This window comes from Ziziphus jujuba, chromosome 9, assembly GCF_031755915.1.
Source record: "Ziziphus jujuba cultivar Dongzao chromosome 9, ASM3175591v1".
NCBI classification, from domain to species: Eukaryota; Viridiplantae; Streptophyta; class Magnoliopsida; order Rosales; family Rhamnaceae; genus Ziziphus; species Ziziphus jujuba.
In genome coordinates, this window is record NC_083387.1 from 8,268,285 (window position 1) to 8,288,993 (window position 20,709).

General features: G+C 36.2%; 2 protein-coding genes across 2 annotated transcripts; both read left to right on the forward strand.

Moving 5' to 3' along the window:
* Positions 1 to 2,145: 2,145 nt before the first annotated feature.
* On the forward strand, positions 2,146 to 2,734 carry LOC107426686 (auxin-induced protein 15A). Its single transcript, XM_016036928.4, has one exon. It carries the CDS (start codon positions 2,225 to 2,227, stop codon positions 2,510 to 2,512), a length of 288 nt encoding a protein of 95 aa, XP_015892414.3. The 5' UTR covers positions 2,146 to 2,224; the 3' UTR covers positions 2,513 to 2,734.
* A 3,059-nt stretch (positions 2,735 to 5,793) lies between these two features.
* Positions 5,794 to 6,532, forward strand: LOC132805382 (auxin-induced protein 15A-like). The gene has a single exon (XM_060820160.1). It carries the CDS (start codon positions 6,015 to 6,017, stop codon positions 6,312 to 6,314), a length of 300 nt encoding a protein of 99 aa, XP_060676143.1. The 5' UTR covers positions 5,794 to 6,014; the 3' UTR covers positions 6,315 to 6,532.
* Positions 6,533 to 20,709: the final 14,177 nt, after the last annotated feature.

A 20,709-nucleotide genomic window follows, 5' to 3' on the forward strand; every position in this document is an offset into this window, starting at 1 on the left:
TAGTATTTTTCTACATCTTTTTCAAGCTTATGGCTGTTGAGCAAGTTAAACCAGAAAACCACTTCAGAGCAGACATATCACTTTAGTTGCGTGACTCCATTAACCCAAAGATCTAACATTCAAATGACAGTGTGGAAGATAATAATTAAAGAAATGAAAAATATGAGAAAAAAGGCTCTTGGATCAAAATGGTAGCATTAAATTTATTTCCAATCTTTATTTTTGAAAGCATAATGAAGCAGTGTACATGAGTTGACGAATAAAAAAACTTCTGTTGTCCTCAAATTTAATATCGGAAGTGAATGAAGTTTGGACCAAATAGTGGTAAGAGACTTCATGTCCTTTGAGCTGTCTCTTTCACACATTGCTTCCTTTAGCTGATAAGCAGTGTGTAGTTCAAAACTACGTGTGAACCAACCTTTTCTCTTGTCCACCAAGATATGAGAAACTTTAGCACCCTTCTCCAGCTATATTCAGCAAGTTTAGCCAACAATCAAAGGGTCTCCAGATACGATCTTCAATCCAGAAATCATCGCTTGAGCGGAAACTCATCTTGGGTGCAGTGGGTTCTAGCCACCTTGTGAAAACAGTGCTTACTGATGAATGTATGTTTGCCTCCAATTAATCTCACACATTTATGCAAGAAAGGAGATCAAAGAAGAAATCTTCGTCGCAAGAGATTGTAACACAACCAATTGGATAATCATATCCATATTCTTCTTCAGCTTGGCTTAACAAATCTTGGAAAGAAGTCTCTTTCAACAAACATATTGGGACTACAAACCGCTTCTTTTGGCTCTCACCAACATATGTAGCAAAATAGCCTTTTGGAACATCTAAGGTTTTCTGATTTGCTTGGTTCCATGTGGAAAGAGACTGACGAAGATTTTTTTTGGACTTAGAAATTGCAGAGAACCTGAAAGCCATGGTTATATATTTGTTTAAGAGGATGAGGTAGAAAAAAGGTCTTAAAAGACTTGACAAACAGAGAAATGCTGTGATGGATGGTGATGAGAGAACTTGGACTCAGTTTTTGTATATATAGATGGCAGGATGTGCAGAAAATCTTCCGTTTTAGTATAACAGATGGTAATCTTCCGTTTAAGAAACTTGGACCCATTATACAGACATGGTCACATTGAAGCACCATGGGTTTGTCTTCCTTCTTCCTACCATCAAGGATTCAGATGTAGCTGCCAAACTGTCTTTACTATACGCACACCATACCCCACCTCGACGAGATTACAGAAAATAGACAACCCATAAGAAGCAAAAGAAAGGTTTATTTGCAAGAAATCCTACTTAGAAGATAAGCCTGGTAGGTTATGGACATGAACAAGACATGCAGTTCCCTTCTGCTCACAAATTAAGCAGACCAATTGGACCCAACACTAATTTGTGGATCACGGGACCAGGATAGTTATTGCGGCAACTACTGGCTACCATTTCCACGTCTGATCTTAAATTATAATCTCAATTAAGACTAATGCCTTGGACAACTATAGCTGTTTCAATTTTCATGTTTCCAAGATTTTTTTTTTTTTTTTTTTTTTTTTTTTTCCCCATCGAGCTCTTGCATTATTGATAATGAGTTGGAAGACAAGACCATTTGATATCTGCAAGTCACCAACCCTATTAGTAGATCCCATCCAAATGCCTCACCCTTCATTCCATATGACACAGATTATTTCCTTGAGAGTCATGGAATTATTAAAAGAATCACCTAATATTTGCATTCTTAAGAATAAGAAGTATACCACAGAGGTCATAGAATTATTAAAAGAAACACCTAATATTTGCATTCTTAAGAATAAGAAGTATACCACAGAGGAGTTGGGGCAGCATGTTTTTACAATATAACTTTTAGTATACCACAGAGGAGGTGGGGCAGCATGTTTTTACAATATAACTCTTACTATTCCACAGAGGAGGTGGGGCAGCATGTTTTTACAATATAACTCTTAGTCATAACAAGTTAGAAAGCAATCCCATGTGATCCCTCAAGAAATCATGTCCCCCACTGGAACACCATCTACCAAACAGACTCTCAACACCATTCATTTGATGCTGAAGGAAATATCCTCACCAGCCATTCCAAATATGTATATATACAGACAGACTTAGTTACTCAAATCATCATATCTTCAAGTAGCAAAGCTTACCTTGTTTAACAAGTCTTTTGAGATCTTCTGTTTTTTCCAACTCTCAAGACTCAAATATAGACATGGGTTTCCGTCTGCCTAGTGTAGTTCCTGCAAAGAGGCTTAGACGGTCTCTTTCAAACTCAAAGAAAGCAACTAATATCCCAAAAGGCCACTTGGCTGTTTATGTTGGAGAGACTGAAATGAAGCGGTTTGTGATTCCTGTTTCAATCATAAACCAGCCTTCATTTCAAGACTTGCTAATTCAGGCTGAAGAGGAATTTGGATTTGAACATCCAATGGGTGCTTTAACAATTCCCTGCAGACAAGATACCTTTGTTGATCTTATCTCTCGACAGAACATGCTATGAAAGGGTGACAAGTGACCGGAATTATAGGCAATACTATAAGTTTGTAAAGCAAAAATTTTAGATACCATGTTGAACAATTCTTTTCTTTCTCTTTCTACTGTGGAGTGGAAAAAAGGCTCCCGCGAATGAGAAATGTAAACAAAGTTAACTTTGTCATTGTGAATTTTTCTTATGGAACATATCAACTTAAAATTCCTTTGAATTATGTGATCGTAAGTCTTCTCTTTCTGAAATTGATTGCCAGTCCATTTTTCAAGTTTTTCTGCCATTTGTACAGTATATTAGTGTATTGCATATCATTTATTATTATTATTATTATTATTATACTTAAAACTGATTTTCTGTGACTGCATATGTGTGTTGTTATCGTCAAAGTGCCACATATTTGTAGTTTGCCTATAGTAAAGATTTTTCTTGGAGTGTGGGCGCTATTTGGTTTTTTCCCTCCTTTATTGTGTAACCTTCAAAATAAATAAATAAATCTCAACTGGCATAACTAATCAATCTGATCGTATTTCTCTAGTTGCATATATATATATATATATATATATATAATATTTATAAAAAAAAAATAATAATAAATAAAAATAAAAAAAACCAACAACAACAACAAAGAAAGATTACATTCCTTTATGAGGGAAAGTAAATGAAGTCATGTAATTTCAATTTTATTTTTATTTTTCCCCTTAAACAAGCAATTTCTTGCCGACTACGGAGATATTGAGCAACTTGGTTGCATCCTAAAATTAGTGTCAAGTAACAGCATCACATGGTATGGTGGCCAGTCAAGTTCTCCCTTAAGAAAATTCTGGTCCCCATTTAAATGCACCAGTAGTCTCCGAATGGTGCAGTTGGCATTAATATCTGATAAGCTGACCTCTTTCTTTCTGTATGTGGTAGGACCGCTATAAATTGATATAATATGGGTTGCCCTTTTCTTCATGTCTCATGCATGTTCTTAGTCTAACAGGCTTATCTTATAAGCAGCTATTTTACTTGTGGTGGTTGGTGCTCTGATTGCAGTTGTATGAAGATGTTGTAGAGCATGGTCATGTACCTTTAGATGGACAAGCTCATGTACTTCTATTGAGGTTATGTCACTCTATGGTCCGCATCTTTGTGCCTCTTTACCAGTCACTACAGTTTACATGTAAGATATATGAGTTTCCCATTACCGTTCCATCAATATGATTACAAAACACCTAATCCTTCATCTAATATCAAAAGGCAAGTGTTTTCACTTTTGGAATGTTAAAGTCAAGAAAAAATTTGCCCCATTTTCTATCTTTAGAGGGCCCAGATGTCCCAAAGGACTATTCTGCAGTGTATGTTAGAAATAGAAAAACACAGCCATTTTGAAGTTCAACCTCATATAGTCATTTTGCAGAGATGAAAAGAGAAATCTAATTATATATTAAATTTGGCACAGTTAACAACTCACTCATTTCTTCTTTCTGTTCTGAAATTGTAAGGAAACAGAATTAGAGAACATCATTGAAAGTTAAATTACAAACACATGGAAAATAGTATTCTTCTAAACAATAACATTGTTCTACATATCTTCTGGCTGTTAAGAGTTTCTAATAACAGGTTCCTGGATCTGTTGAGCAGTTGTGCAACTGCTAAGTAAGCCAGCAAACCAAGACCCAATGATCCTAATTTTCAAATGAGAAGAAATTAAGCTTTTGGATTATGATGGATGAATTTAACTCGATTCCAGTTCTTCATTTTTGAATAACAACAAAAGACAGGTTACATGCCAGATCGAACAAAGAAGTTTACATTGTTTGACATATGAAAAGTTGTATTGTCCTAAAATTCAATATTGGAGTGAATGGAGTTTGAACCAATACTGAAAAGAGAGTTCATATCCTTTTAGCTGGTCCTTTTCACATCTTTCTCCTTTAGCTCACCAGCTTCGTGCAGTTCAAAACTGCATTTGATTCAACCTGTTTTCTTCTCCATCCAGGATGAGAGAAATTTCAGTGGGTGATCAATCCAACACCCTTCTCCAGACAGACTTAGCAAGTACTGCTATTAATTGGAGGGTGTTCTGGAAATGAAACTTGATCCCACAACCATTGTTTGGTAAGAAATTCATCTTGGGTGCATCAAGTTTTGCCAACTTGTGAAAATAGTGCTTGCTGATGAATGTTTGCCTCCAATTTCACACATTTAAGCCAGAAATGAGATCAAAGAAGATGTCTTCATGGCAGGAGATTCTAACACCTCCCATTGGATAATCATATCCATATTCTTCTTCAGCTTGACTTCACAAATCTTGGAAGGAAGGCTCTTTCGACATAGATACTGGAACTATAAACCTTCTTTTTTGGCTCACCCCACCATACATAGCAAAATAGCCTTTTGGGATGTCTAAGCCCTTGGGAGCTGATAGGTTCCACGTGGATGTAGAATTAAGAAGATGTCTCTTGGACTTAGCAATTGCAGAGAATATGAAAACCATGGTTAATATTTCCTGACTGAATGAACAAGATAAAAGATTTTAGAGGACTCGAAAACCAAAGAAAGGCTTCGATGGATGGCAGTGAGAATAATTGTACTCATATATACATACATATATATATATATATATATATCGAAGGAAGTGAATGCGGAAACCTTCTATTCGATAAATGGATGGTAAAGAGGCACTGGGATGAGGATTTGAGACAGGCATATTCTCATTGGAACAATAGGTTTTTGTCTTCCTACTGATCTAAAGAAAAACTTATATGTAAGACTACCCCAGTAGAAGTGGGGAAAAAAAAAAAAGTTAGTTTAGAAGAAATCATGAAAAAGACATGAAGTTGTCTTCTGCTAACAAATTAACCAGACCTACTGCACCCAATACTAATTTGTGGATTACAGGATTAGGATAGTTATTTCAGCAACAACTGTCTACCATTTCCACATTTGATCTTAAATTATGTGCTCAATTAAGACTGATGTCTGGGACACCTTTATCTGTTTTAATATCCATGTTTCCTAGAAGCTTTCTTTTATCATGACACTCTTGCATTATAGATGATTAGTTGGAAGACAAGACCATTTGATCTGTTCATCAGACCAACCCCATTAGTAGACCCCATGCAAATGCCTCACACCATACATTCCGTATTGCAGAGACAATTTCCTGAAGGGTCCTTGAATTAAAAGCAATACTTCAATATTTGCATTCTCAAGAACAAAAGTCTACCACCGAGGAGGTGGGGCAGCATGTTTTTTCATCATAACTCTTAATCATAAAAAGGTTAGACGGCAATCCCATGTGATCCCTCATGAACCATGTCCCTCACTGGAACACCACTTACCAAACAAACTCTCAGCACCATTCATTCAACGCAGAAGGAAATATCCCACATACCATCCCAACTAGGTATATATACACCACTCTGGTTGCTTTACTACCAATTCAAATCATCACATCCCCAAGTAGCAAAGCTTACCTTGTTTAACAAGTCCTTTGAGATCATCTGTTTGTTTCAATTATCTAAGAAATATGGGTTTCCGTTTGCCTAGTGTTGTTCCTGCTAAGATACTTAAACGGTCTCTTTCAAGCTCAAAGAGAAGAGACTCAATTGCAGTTGATGTCCCAAAAGGCCATTTGGCAATTTATGTTGGAAAGACAGAAAAGAAGCGGTTTGTGATTGCTGTGTCAGTCCTAAACCAGCCTTCATTTCAAGACTTGCTAATTCAGGCTGAAGAAGAATTTGGATTTGAACATCCAATGGGTGCTCTAACAATTCCCTGCAGTGAAGATGCATTTGTTGATCTTTTTTCTAGCCTGAATCTGTTCTGAGAGTGGCAACTGACAGGAATTTTACTAGATTCAACAGTAACAATTTTGTAAAGCAGAGATTTCCAATACCATGTTGGACATTTTTTTTCTTCTCTTTCTTCTGTGGAGCAGAAAAAAGCGCCCGTGAATGAGAAATGTATAGAAAGAAAATATTGTGATTCTTACTGTGACTTTGTTTTTAATGCATAATCAAATTAGAAATTTCAATGAGTTGAACAGTTGGGAATTATTCTCTTTTACATTAAATCTCATTTTCTTTTACTTAAAAGTTGGTTTTCAGTCAGACAGTTTAGTTTTCTATTGAGAAAGTATATGCTTCATGGTTTGTCTATAGAGCAAAAAATAAATCTCAAATATGGTCGTTATCAAGTATGGCTCTAATGGAGGCCTACTTATTTGCATTGAAGGATTTGGATGAGCATCTCTTCAAATCCAGTAGACAAATCTGCTGGTTTAGATTTGAAGAATATCACCAAAGTTAGCTACAGATTAATTAAATAATGATCATGTTTGTTCTATATAAAAAAAACAAATCAAACAGAAGGATAGATGCCACACCTAAGCAATCATCAAATTACTCTTAAAAGTTGTCACAGTTAATGCTAAAGTTTTCCTCATCATTTTCCTTTGCATGCGTATGCTTTGTGTTTTCATGATGTTTTATTTTCTTTTGGGGCTAATCCAAGGTCATAAACAGTTTCAATCTAAACAATTGATTGCTGATTAATCTGGATGCCCTGACTCCTGAGCAACTTAGAACCTGGTGTAAGCCTCACACAGCAACAGCATCACATGGAATGGTGGTCTTAGTGCTTCTGGTCAAGCTATCACTTTGGCAAATTTAGGTCCCATTTCGTTGCACTAGTAGTCTCCAAATAGTAAATGGGCATTTATTTCCAATAAGCCATCCTCTTTATTTCTCTGTTTGGTAGGACCACTATAAATTAATATAATGCCGGTGGCCCTTTTCTTCAATTGATCATATAATTTAAGGAAAATAGTAAAAATATTGGTAGGCAGTACCTGCAGGCATAATTTATAAGAGTCCTAATCCAAAAATTAGTTTTCAGTCCAATATATGGCTTTGATGAAGACTGGAAATTATCAGCAAGGTAGAACTGCATGTCCCATTCATGTCGTTGATCTGGCAGGCTTATCTTATAGACAGGGTAATTATTATTCTAATCTCTTTTACTTGTGGTGGTTGGTTCTCTGATTACAGCTGTATGAAAGATGTTGTAGGGTATGGTTTTGCACCTTTAGATGGACAAACCCATGTTCGTCCATTGAGGTTATGTCACTTTTGGGTCCCCATCTTTGTTGCACCTTACCATTCATTACATGTAAGAGATATAACTTTCCCATTACCCTTTCATCTATATATACATATATGACTAGAAGGGTCATAAGCAACAAAGTTTTCTTGTCTAGCCTCAAACCTTATTTATTCTAGGAAAATCTCTGAATCCTTTCATCTTGTTCTCACACTGAACCATGGTTTTCGCTTTTTCTGGAATTGTTAAAGCCAAGAAAAATCTGTTTCAGTCTTCATCAATGAAGGCGTCAGATGTCCCAAAGGGCCATTTTGCAGTGTACGTCGGAGAGAGTGAAAAAAAGAGGTTTGTAATCCCATTATCTTTCTTGAAAGAGCCTACCTTCCAAGATTTGCTAAGTCAATCTGAGGAGGAATTTGGATACAGTCATCCCATGGGTGGAATCACAATATCCTGCAGTGAAAAAATCTTCTCTGAAATCATTTCTTGCTCAAGTGTATAAGACTGAGAGCAAAACATTCATCATATGCAGCACAGCTTGAACACAGGTGGCTGAAGAGGCATGAAAGGTGACTTGGCTGTTCAACATTACAGTTCTTGGTCAGACTCATTTCCAGAGCTTCCTGCAAATATCAAAGAATGCCGATTCAGCTTCAAGAAAGGTGCCGGATTGATCGTGCCTACGCTGAGAAGAAACAATGGAACACTCACTACAAGTCTCAACTTCCAACTGCATGCTTTTGAGCTCAAGAGAAAAAATGTGACAGGATCTGGCATAGACGCTATAAATATTCCATCATCATTGGCCTACATTCCCAAATTCATATTTAGAGACGAATCAGAATTTCTTCTTTGTCAAAACCATGTAAAACTGTTGCTGTTTCGTGAAAATAAATAAATTATATAATAAAGATATCATCCCATTCCAATACCTAGCCTTTCTTAGTTTTCATCAAGTATTATCTACAGAGATCTTTGAGAAAATGGAATATAGAGAGGGAAGTGAAGTTGAATCATGATTTCAATTTCATGAGTTCCAACAATGAACAGTGCCCTATGACTCTATATGGTGTGTATAGCTGAGTTAAAATTTCTGCGACATTTTTTTGTTAGTGAATGTACAAATTGACTCTGATTTTTTTGCAGTACTTGCATCTATAACATGCATTTGGAAATTTCGTGTTTGCTTTCGGACAATTCAAATCTTTAATTGCCCTTTCTGAGATAGAATAATATCTATGGTTACTTGTATATGGTTTTACTAATTTATAGGGCTTTTATTCAAATTACTAAATGAAAAATTTGATTTTTAGATCAGCAAGACCTAGATACTGTTAGTATAATGTCACTTTGGTTGCTGTCATAAGTTGCTTTGTAATAATTAGTTACTGTACTTTCAGTTTTTGATAAAAACATTGCTGTATTAGGTAGCCAAAGTATAGCTTGTTTTTGGGCAATATGATTACCGCAGTAGGAGGTGAAAATTAGGTGGCTTACTGTTTCTGAAAACTTGTGGGTATATGTTATGTCCATAATGAACGAGGGTGGAGCAACCACACCAGTTTAAGCTTCTTTCTCTTTCATTTTTGCTGTGTTTTTTGTTCTAAAAATCTAACAAATGGTATCAAAGCTCTAATGATCTTAGTGGGGCTGTGAATGAAATAACAAAAGATACAGAAACCTTCCTTCTACCTTTCCTTCCTTTTTAAATGGCTTCAACTCATTTTTCTGCTCCATCACCTCCTATATTTTCTGGAGAAAATTATGCCATGTGGTCTATAAAAATGAAAGCTTACCTTCAAGCTTTTGACTTGTGGGAAGTAGTAGAGACCGAAAGAAATCCTCCCCCTTTGACAACAAATCTCACTATCGCTCAAATAAAGCAACATAGTGAGGAGGTTACTAAAAAGTTTAAGGCTTTATCTGCCTTACGTGCTGGTGTTTCAGAAGTGATGTTTACCAGAATTATGGCTTGCACTACAGCTAAAGAGGTCTGGGACAAGCTAAAAGAAGAGGTCTAGGGAAGTGCAAGAACAAGACAAATGCAGGTTTTGAACTTAAGGAGGGAGTTCGAAACGTTAAGAATGAAGGATTCTGAGTTGGTAAAAGACTTTATTGACAGACTTATGAAGGTTGTAAACCAGATTAGAATTCTTGGAGAGGAGCTAGGAGATAGAAGGGTGGTGGAGAAAGTGCTGGTCAGCTTACCAGAAAAGTTTGAAGCAAAGATATCATCTTTAGAGAAGTCAAAAGACATGAATCATATTTCTTTTTCAGAGCTTGTTAATGCTTTACAAGCAACTGAACAAAGAAGATCTATAAGACAAGAAGAAACCTCAGAAAGTGTTTTTTTAGCATTACAAAAAGGTAAGGCTCCAGCAAACAATAATCAAAGGAAGCAGCAAGGTGGAGGAAGTAATGTCAAAGGAAAACATGGTGCTGGTACAAGCAGAGAAGGTGAAAGAAAGAAGTTTATGAAGTGCTCTTATTGCAAAAAGGACAACCATCCTAAAAAATATTGTTGGTTTAGGCCAAATGTTCAATGTAGAGTTTGCAAACAACTGGGACATATTGAAAAAGTTTGCAAAAACAAAGGAGGACCAGTGCAACAAGCACACCAAGTACAAGTTGCTGATGAAGTGCGGCAAAGTGAGGAAAGGTTGTTTGTTGCTACATGTTATGTAGAAAACGGCAGCAAAGAAGCTTGGTTGGCGGATAGTGGCTGCACTCAACATATGACTCATGATGCTGATCTCTTCAAGACCTTGGGTAGAAGCTTTGTTTCCAAAGTGCAAATAGGAAATGGAGATTTTATTCAAGTTCAAGGCAAAGGAGAAGTGACTGTGGAAACCTCAACAGGTACTAAACTCATTTCAAATATATTATATGTACCCGAAATTAATCAAAGCTTGTTAAGTGTGGGACAAATGCTTGAAAATGGATATTCTTTGAATTTTCAAGATAAGTCTTGCATAATATATGATCAACATGGAAGTGAAATTCTAAATGTTGGAATGAAAGATAAAAGCTTTGTGGTAGAGTGGAACAAGAAGGGAAATAATGTTTTTTATGCCAAAACTAGTGATGAATCTAAGTTGTGGCATAAAAAACTTGGTCATTTTAACTATGACTCCTTGAATCTAATGCATGAAAAGAAATTGGTGGAGAATATGCCTGCTGTTAGCAAAAACCTGGAAGTGTGTGAAGTGTGTCAGCTTGGTAAGCAACAAAGGTTGCCATTCCCTTCGAAAGGCACTTAAGAGCCTTTGAAAAGCTTCAGTTAATTCATAGTGATGTATGTGGACCTATGAGTGAGAATTCTATCAACGGTAGTAGATATTTTCTCATTTTCATAGACAATTTCTTCAGAATGTGTTGGGTGTATTTTCTGAAACAAAAATCTGAAGTTGCTGAGATTTTCACAAGCTTTAAAGCCATGGTAGAAAATCAAGAAAAATGTAGCATCAAGGTGATACGATCTGATAATGGGACTGAATATACAGCTCAAAAGTTTGAGTTGCAATGCAAAGAAGCTGGAATTCAACATCAGCTGACCTTTCCCTATACTCCTCAGCAAAATGGGGTTATTAAGAGGAAGAACAGGACTATTATGGAGATGTGTAGATGCTTGTTGGTTGAGAAGCAATTACCAACGAAGTTTTGAGCTGAAGCAGTAAATACCTCAGTGTATTTGCTAAATAGATTACCAACTAAAGCATTAGAGTTTAAAACTCCATATGAGGTGTGGTATGGGGTCAAGCCTACTGTGGAGCATTTGAAGATATTTGGGAGCATTTGTTATACACATGTTCCTGAAATTAAGAGAGATAAGTTGGATCAAAAAGCTGATATGGAAATTTTTGTTGATTACAGCAGCAACACAAAAGGGTATAAAGTATATCATTTGAAAACTAGCAAGTTAATTGTTAGTAGGAATGTTAAAGTTGATGAAGCTGCTATTTGGAATTGGGAAAAGAGTGAAGTTCAAGCCTCAGAAAAGAATTTTATCCAAGAACATGACGAGATTCAGGATGAGAATGACTCAAATGATGAAGATGCTGTTGGAATCTGAGGTACAAAATCCTTTACTAATGTATATGAGAAAAGCATCCGAGGTACAAGACCTCTAACTGATGCATCCGAGATAAGCATCCAAAGTACAAGACCTCTGACTGATGCATCCAAGGTACAAGACCTCTAACTGATGCATCCGAGATAAGCATCCAAGGTACAAGACCTCTGACTGATGCATCCGAGATAAGCATCCGAGGTCGAGGTACAAGACCTCTGACTGATGCATCCGAGATAAGCATCCGAGGTACAAGACCTCTAACTGATGCATCCGAGATAAGCATCCGAGATACAAGACCCTTCACTGTTGCATCCAAGAGAAGTGTTCGAGATACAAGACACCTATCCGATGTCCGAGATACAAGATCCCTGTCCGATTTCCGAGATATAAGACCCCTGTCCGATGTCCGAGATACAAGATCCCTGTCTGATGTCCGAGCTATAAGACTTATGTCCGATGTTCGAGGTACAAGACCCTTAACTGATGAATATGAAAGACGCAACCTAGCATTGTGTGATCTAATTACTTTCAATGACGCAAATCAGTTCGAGACATGGAGAGAGGCCATGAAAACAGAAATCAATATGATAAGCAAAAGCAAAACTTGGGAAGTGGTGAACAAACCCCAAGGCCAAAAGGTCATTGGAGTGAAATGGATCTTTAGGACCAAGGTCAATGCTAATGGTACAATAAATAAGCATAAAGCAAGATTGGTAGTTAAAGGTTATGTGCAGCAACCTGATATTGATTATGGAGATATGTTTGCACCAGTTACGAGACATGAAACAATCAGATTTCTACTAGCACTTGCCGCTCAAAAAGACTGGAAAGTTTACCATTTAGATGTGAAATCTGCATTTCTAAATGGTTACCTGCAGGAAGAAGTATATATTGAACAACCTGAAGGCTTTGTTGTTCAAGGAAAGGAAGACAAGGTTTATAAATTGCATAAAGCTCTTTATGGCTTGTAACAAGCTCCAGAGCTTGATATAGCAGAATTGACTCACACATTGTTGGAAAAGGATTTAAAAGGAGTGAGAATGAGCCTACTTTGTAAGTGAAGTTAGGTTCAAATGATGAAAAATTGATTGTTTCTCTATATGTTGATGACTTGTTTGTTACAGGAGGAGATTCACAAAGTGTGTTGGAGTTTAAATCTGAAATGCAAAAGGTGTTTGAAATGTTAGATTTATGAGTGATGAACTACTTTCTTGGCATGGAGATATATCAATTTAGTCATGGCATTTTCTTATCCCAAAAGAAGTATGCTGTGGAACAACTCAAAAAGTTTGACATGGAGAAGTGTAATCCAGTTGACACTCCAATGGTTTACAATCAAAAATTTGAACTTGAAGATGGTGCTACCAAGATTGAAGTTTCAACCTATAGAAGCCTTATTGGAAGTTTGCTGTATTTATGTGCTTCTAGACCTGACATTATGTTTTCTATGAGTTTGCTTTCTAGATTTATGTATGCTCCATCACATATGCATTATTCTGCAGCTAAAAGAGTGCTAAGGTATAGTAGAGGCACCATAGACTATGGTGTTTTGTTTTTGAAGCAAGAAGAAGGCAGGTTGATGGGCTATGTTGATAGTGATTGGACTGGAAGCATGGAGGATTCAAAAAGTACTTCAGGGTACTTATTTTCTCTTGGTTCAGGTCATTTTTCATGGAGCTCACAAAAATAGAGTTCAGTTGCTTAATCCACAGCTGAAGCTGAATATATTGCTGCTACAGCTGCTTCAAATCAAGATTTATGGCTAAGGAAATTACTTGTTGATTTAAATGAGAGGCAAGAAGAAGCTACCACAATATACTGTGATAACAAGTCTGCAATTTCCATTGCTGAAAATCCAAGTCAACATAGAAGAACAAAGCATATTCCAGTCAAATATCATGCTGTGAGAGAAGCTGAAAGAAATGGTGAAGTGAAGCTGGTTCATTGCAGTTCTGATGTCCAGCTTGCTGATATTTTGATGAAAGCTTTGCCAAGAAACAGGTTTGAAACATTAAGAAATGATCTTAGTGTTTCCAGCAAAAGTACGAAGGAGGAGTGTTAGTATAATGTCACTTTTGTTGCTGTCATAAGTTGCTTTGTAATGATTAGTTACTATACTTTCAGTTTTTAATAAAAACACTGCTGTATTAGGTAGCCAAAGTATGGCTTGTCTTTTGACAGTATGATTACCGCAGTAGTAGGTGAAAATTAAGTGGTTTACTGTTTCTGAAAACTTATGGGTATATGTTATATATGTCCATAATGAACGAGGGTGGAGCAACCACACCAGTTTAAGCTTCTTTATTTTTCATTTTTGCTGTATTTTTTGTTCTAAAGATCCAACAGATACTTTAGAATATAAATAACAATTCGTTTATTAAAGAAGAAAAAGGGTGGTTCCTAAAACATAAAAGTTTCAATCCTGTTTTGAAGATAATGAACTTAACATACGATGCATTGTACCATTCAATTTCAACGATGTGCAACATGCAAGAGAAGGGTTAGATGTGACAAACGTGTCCCCATAGATGGTGTCAGATGTCCAAATATATTTAATTTCTATACGAGTTTTTGCACTTGAAACTTTTCCCTAGCATGTAGGATAATACCATGTGAACTCGACCAGTGGACCCAATCCTAAAGCCTCTCTAACTATTCATTTCCACATAACAACGAGGATTTCATGCTGGGAGACTTGTACGCTTAAATACACATAAGACTGGGTCCAAAAATTGACAACACCAGATCGTTGTGATTTTGGCACCGAGTCTGGGTGAGTTGTAATATTTTTTATTTCTTTATCTTCTATAAATTGGGGATGGGCATTTGAGCACTAGATTTTGAACCCAAAATCTGGGTATAATCACCGGGTCATTGCATGTGGGTTGTTCCGAGGAAACTAGCAGTTGTAAACTTACAGTTGATTCCAAATTCGACACCTAATTTATCACTGGCAAAATTTAGCACTGAATATTACTATCTAGGTCCAATATCATAAAGTTTATGAGTTCATGTCATTTATTGAATTATTTAATATTATTTTGTTTTTAAAAAGTTATTTAGAAGCCTCATTACTATATAAAAAAAATTTTAAATCTGGCAATGTACTTGTTTTTAACATTTATCAATACAGTATAAATGTTAATGTACCAGAGATGACGATGTTGTCATTTAAAAATATGTATTCCAAATATTCTGCCAAATTCCATTGCTTAAATCTGTAGAAAGTTTCATGTATGGAACTTTCAGTCCAAAACATGTCTTACAATGCTAAAAAACCAATTCTCTATACTTCTCAAGACTATGCCCTCAGACTGTGGTGCATTGGGATGAGCATTGGCCTTACACGAAACCTAAACCCAATTTTAGTGTATGCAGTATCATAAATTTCAGCAACTCATTTTGTTAATAGGTAAGAAATTTTCATATTTTCATCCACCATTGAAATTAGCTGAATTATTATTACTATTATTATTATTATTATGTACATTCTTTTTTTTTTTTTTTTTTTGAGTCTTCAGGTTTATGTATTGGCTAGCTCACAAAATGAAGTACCAAGTGTGGCACACAAATATAGTAGAATGGCACTGATCCTGATTATAGTAACATGCATTATGATGGTTGTCTCTGTTTTGAGTTTTGGTTTGATGATTGTTGGATTTGGGAGGCAAGAGATGCATTTGTCTGCATCTCTTATGGAACAAATGGAGGCCACCAGACAAGCAGAAAGAAAGAGCATGAAAAAAACTCTTGCCAATTTTTAGCTTCTTACGTGATGTTCGTGCTTCATTGACTGACATTACTGGTTTGATTGAGAATTGCTATGATGGAGTTGAACCTCGTTCGCAACTATTCAAAGTTTTAAAACACATTCATACATGCATTAAGGGCTACGTTTTAGGTTATTTGACATAATTAATCTCTATCCTTAGTTATCTCTTATATATACATATATGTATAAACAAGAAGTCTTGTCAATCTGATAAAGAAGTACTAACATTATTGTTTAGGTACATTGAACTCTGTTTTTGTCGACATGAAGAAATTGATTGAAGCCGGCAAGATGCAACTTCATTTCTTAGAACTTCAAGAGGAGACATTCGATTTTTTTTTTTTTTTTTTACATGTACATATTATTAATTGTCATTCATGTACAACCTTAATTTTGAAATAAATTTTTGTCACAGGTAAGGTTGATGCATGGAGAAATAAGAATTGTGAAAAAAGAAATGGGTGAAAGGGGAGGCTGCTTCAGGTTTAATGTTCTTCTCTCTATTTGTCCACAGCCGGCTGATCATATTCAGATTATATCCAAGTCCCCAGTTCCAGTAGATTGTGATGATGATGATGAGTACGAAATACCAGTCATGACTGGGCAACGATTGAGTGAAAAAAAACATTTTGGTCACAGAAAAAATGGAGTCACATGCCTTAGAATTAGGCATATTATGTTGTCCGTTGGTGCAACTATTGAGTTTTGTACACATAAATGGCAAGCCATTGATCCAGTGCAGGAAAAACTTAGGCAATCAAATACAACATACTGAAGGAGTTTCCACACTTCTTCCTTACTATTATATTTTGATGGAAGTAAATATTATCATATAATTTCTCTTATGGCGTTGCTAATATTGTTATTTGTCACTGTCATATTAATATCACCAATTATTTCAATTAGATCACTCTTTTGATTATATTTTAATTTGAAACTCAAACATATATGGAAAAGGTAAACTTACAACATATAATAGCAATTTTGTATCTTTTTTTTTTTTTAATTATCTCGCATTCTGTTTTAGAAATTGAATAATGATGATGCTACTACATGCACAATTGGTTTATCATATATGAGATTTTGTCTGCAACAGATGAAAGACATGGAATGCTGCCGCGAAGTGACTAGAAAGATAAGTAAGATGGAGTTTTATGGGATTCACATTGGCATCATTGGATTTGCTTTTCGAACAATAACCGAGGAAGATGAAGACCATACCATCTAATGAAGGTCATCAGAAAAATCAATGATGAAAACAAAGATTTTTTAATGACTATTTAAGCAATTATGATCTCGTTGTCACCCATTTTTCACATATATATATATATAGTTTGTTGAGTCATTTTAACAATTAAACACAGTTGTGCAGACATTAGGGTAAACATATAATTGGTAACGTATAATTTGCTTGTTTAATTATGTATAATTTGATTACCTTTGCTAGAGTCACTTAACCGTGATTTTTTTTTTTTTTTTTTTGGTGAAAAGAAAAATTCATTGCTCAAGAGCACAAAAAACCTTCAGGGAAGGAGGGAATTACAAAGAGGATCCGCTTCCAAGAATATCAATAGACAGCAAATCAAAAATATCTCTTGGAAGGGAAGAAACATAACCAAGAAAGGAATCAAAAAGCAAACCAGCATGAATGGCATTTTTGGCTAACAAATCACCAACACCATTGGAGATGCGGGAATTCTACGACAGAGACCAATTGTCATTTGCAAAGCAGCTCTAAGAGAAATCAAATCATACCTGATTTCTTAAGCAGAAGAGTCTCCTGAGTTGTTAATGTAATTAATCACAAGCTGGGAATCTGATGACTAGATAAGATTGTTCTAGTTTCTCTCTATTGCCACCTCGGCCACCCACGCAAGGGCCTTCAGTTCTGCAACGAGAGGGAAGGAGCAGCAAATCAGTTTGGAGGCAAGATGGACCACCTCCCCTTTTCTATCTCTAACAACAAAGGCAATTCTAGCTTTTCCATCAAGGAAGGCTACGTCTGTATTAATTTTCCACCACCCCTCGGGTGGAGCGACCCATTTTTCAGAGAGACCTCCACTATAGCCTTGAAACTTTTCTTCCGAAGACAAAAATTCATCAACAAGCCGGTTAAAAGAGAACATCCAATCCTACCTTGAATTGATTCTTGAAAACATCCTGTCATTTCTGCAGTTCCATGCAAAATACATAAGAGAGGAAAGAAAGACCATGATTGTTCTTTTATCCATATTCTAGAAGCAAGCTTCTGGTTTTGGATTAACACAGAAACCGATAAGGTCTTCAATAGAAGAAATCTTCCAAGAGTCGATTCTGCAACTCCATTTGCTAGCAAAAGCTAGCCTCCTAACACTATGACATTCTTTAAAAATATGGAGAGTTGTTTCCACCTCGGCGTCGCATAGCGCACAACTTCAGTCATCCAAACCAATTCTGTTAACAAGCACCTCCCTCGTAGGGATGACCTTAGACTTTACTCTCCAAAGAAAAAGCTTCAGACATTCATGAATCTTGGTCTTCCACAATTTTCTCCATGAACCTTCATACCCAACTGATTGGTCACCTTCGAATATGAGCTTGTAACAACTTCTGATTGAAAATTTTCCTTCCTCGTTGCCTTGCCATATAAGTTTGTCTCTGCAATCAACTCAAGGCCAAGACAAATGCGAAATAGCTTTAGCTAAGTTCTCACTACAGATGTGGTGGATCACCCACTCCTTCCAAAAACCGATCCTCTCATCTTTTAGCACGAAAACCCTTTTCTATCTAGACAAATATGTATCTTCCTTAGATACTAAACTTTTGTTGGGCATGCCAGGAATCCACAGGTCGTGCCAGATATCGATAGAGGAGCCATCCCCCAAGTTAAAGCAAGAACCTTTACGGATGAGCTTCCTAGATTTTATCAAACCTTGCCACACCCAGGAGGGACCCTTTCTACATATTGTATCCAAAAAAGTCTCAATTTGGAGATATTTTGATTTCAACATTCTCATCCAAAGGGAATCTTCACCGCTAGCAAGCTTCGACCCCGAGCTTAGCTATCAAAGCTAAATTCATATCTTTAAATCTCCTAAAACCCAAACCGTCCAACTCCTTTGGCTTACAAATATCTTTCCAAGCCTTTAGAGGTAAAAAGCCTGAAGCATTTAGTTTAGATTCCCACTAGAATTCCTGGACAATGGTGTCAAGCTCCTCACTTAAGCTTGAAGGTAATAGAAAAGTGGACATCGTGTAGGTAGGAATAGCTTGGACGACCGATTTGATCAGAGTAGCTTTTCCAACCTTAGATAACATATCCTTATTCCAACCCTTAAGTCTACCCTTAATCTTCTCTTTGAGGTAGAAAAACTCCTTTGTTTTCTTGTTTCCAAAAACGAAAAAATTCCCTAAGTAAATCGCTTTGGGATCGATTTCTTTGAAACCCAGCATTTCTCTAATCAATTTCTTGTCCTAACGATTGGTAGTTTTAGAGAAAAGAAGATGTTGGATTTCTCCACGTTAACTGATTGGCTTGACCAACTGCAGAATCTATTAAGGCATTCCTTAACCACAGTGGCTTCCGAAGGATTTGCCCGACATGTGATCAAAAGGTCGTCTGCGTACATCAGATGAGAAATGGCAGGAGCATTTCAGGCCACCTTGATACCATGGAGTCTACCCAGTTCTTCCTCCTTTACAGGAATTCTGGACAGAATCTCAGAGCACAAAATGAAAAGGATAGGAAAAAGAGGGTCACCTTGTTTGAGGCCTCTTTTAGGAGAGAAATGACCACAGATACTCCCATTGAGCATAAGGGAAAAACAAACCGAGCTAATACAACTACGAATCAGCCATCTGACGTCCAAAGAGAAACCCCAAGCTTCAAGGGACTTATCAATGAAGCCCCACTCCATCCAGTCAAAGGCCTTCTTCAAATCTATCTTGATAATCATTAGGCGTTTCTTTCCTTTGAGATCGGATTTTATGCACTATTTCTTGAGCCATCACTGTGTTTTCCGCTATCCATCTCCCTTTAATGAAAGCTCCTTGATTGGGGGATATAATTTTGTTTAAGACATTACTTAGCCTCCCAGCTAAAATCTTAGCGATTATATTGTGTATGTTAGAATGGTGTCACGCAGCATGTATAAGAAAGGGAATCCTTGAAGCTTAGCTTAAAGGGTTTTACACTCTCCTTGAGAACTTCAGAAGATTCTAGAGAATTCCAAAAATACAACTTGATAATATTCTAGAAAACTCCAGAGAAACCTAAACTAGTGTAGAATAAAATATCTCTAGAATACTTCATGTTAATATTTTGTAGATAAACTTAGAATTATTTAGATCCTAATTTGGATGAATGCGATGTGTACATATTTAGAATGTCGTAAATCCTTGTAATATGAGGCAAGTTGTCTATATAAAAAATTTAGTCCTTTATTTGTAACATACCCAAGATATCCAAGACATCTAATAATCTAATAATATAAGTATTTACATTCTCTCAAACTTTCTCAAGATCTCATACTTCTTATGTGAAGTCCCATATCGTTTGGAAAGGGAAACAAAGCATGGCTTATAAGCGTGTTGATACCTTTCCCTTACAAGGCCTTTTAAAACCTTGAGACCTGGGTTGTAAGAGGATTCCCCAGGCCCAAAAAGGATAATATCGCATGCATGTGGTCTGGGCTGTCACATCTTACATTTCTTTTCTAACTTTTTACCTTAATAAAACTTCAGCCTTTTATAGACTAAAGTCATGTGCAAGTTACATGACTTATCCATTAATTTTAACGCACCAAATTAAAATAATTTAATAATAAATATAATAATAATAAAAATAATAGTATGAATAAGTCAAATGGGCCTCTAAAGAGAGTTGGTTTTACAGTCCAATAGATTGACTGGAATATTACAGCGAGTGTGTACCAAAAGTCCTACTACATAAATCAGTAATTAAACTAGCCCATTAATGGTATAAATTTGAATCCTGTAAATGAATAATTGATTATGCTAAATCCACAAAATATTTATATATCTAATATCCGTTATACATTATTAATGTCTCTGCATATAGGATTACTTACCTCGATGGTAATGTAATGAAAAGGGGCATCAAAGCCATGATTATTAAAGATTCCAGATTGATATTCAAGCTTCTAATATACAAAGGCAGATATGATATGGTAATAAAGAGTGGAGAAGTCTATGGGAAAGCAATGAAGGACTATGCATTTGCAGAAAGGACTAATTAATATTGCTGCCGAATTTGAGAATAATGTTGTAATTGGTCGG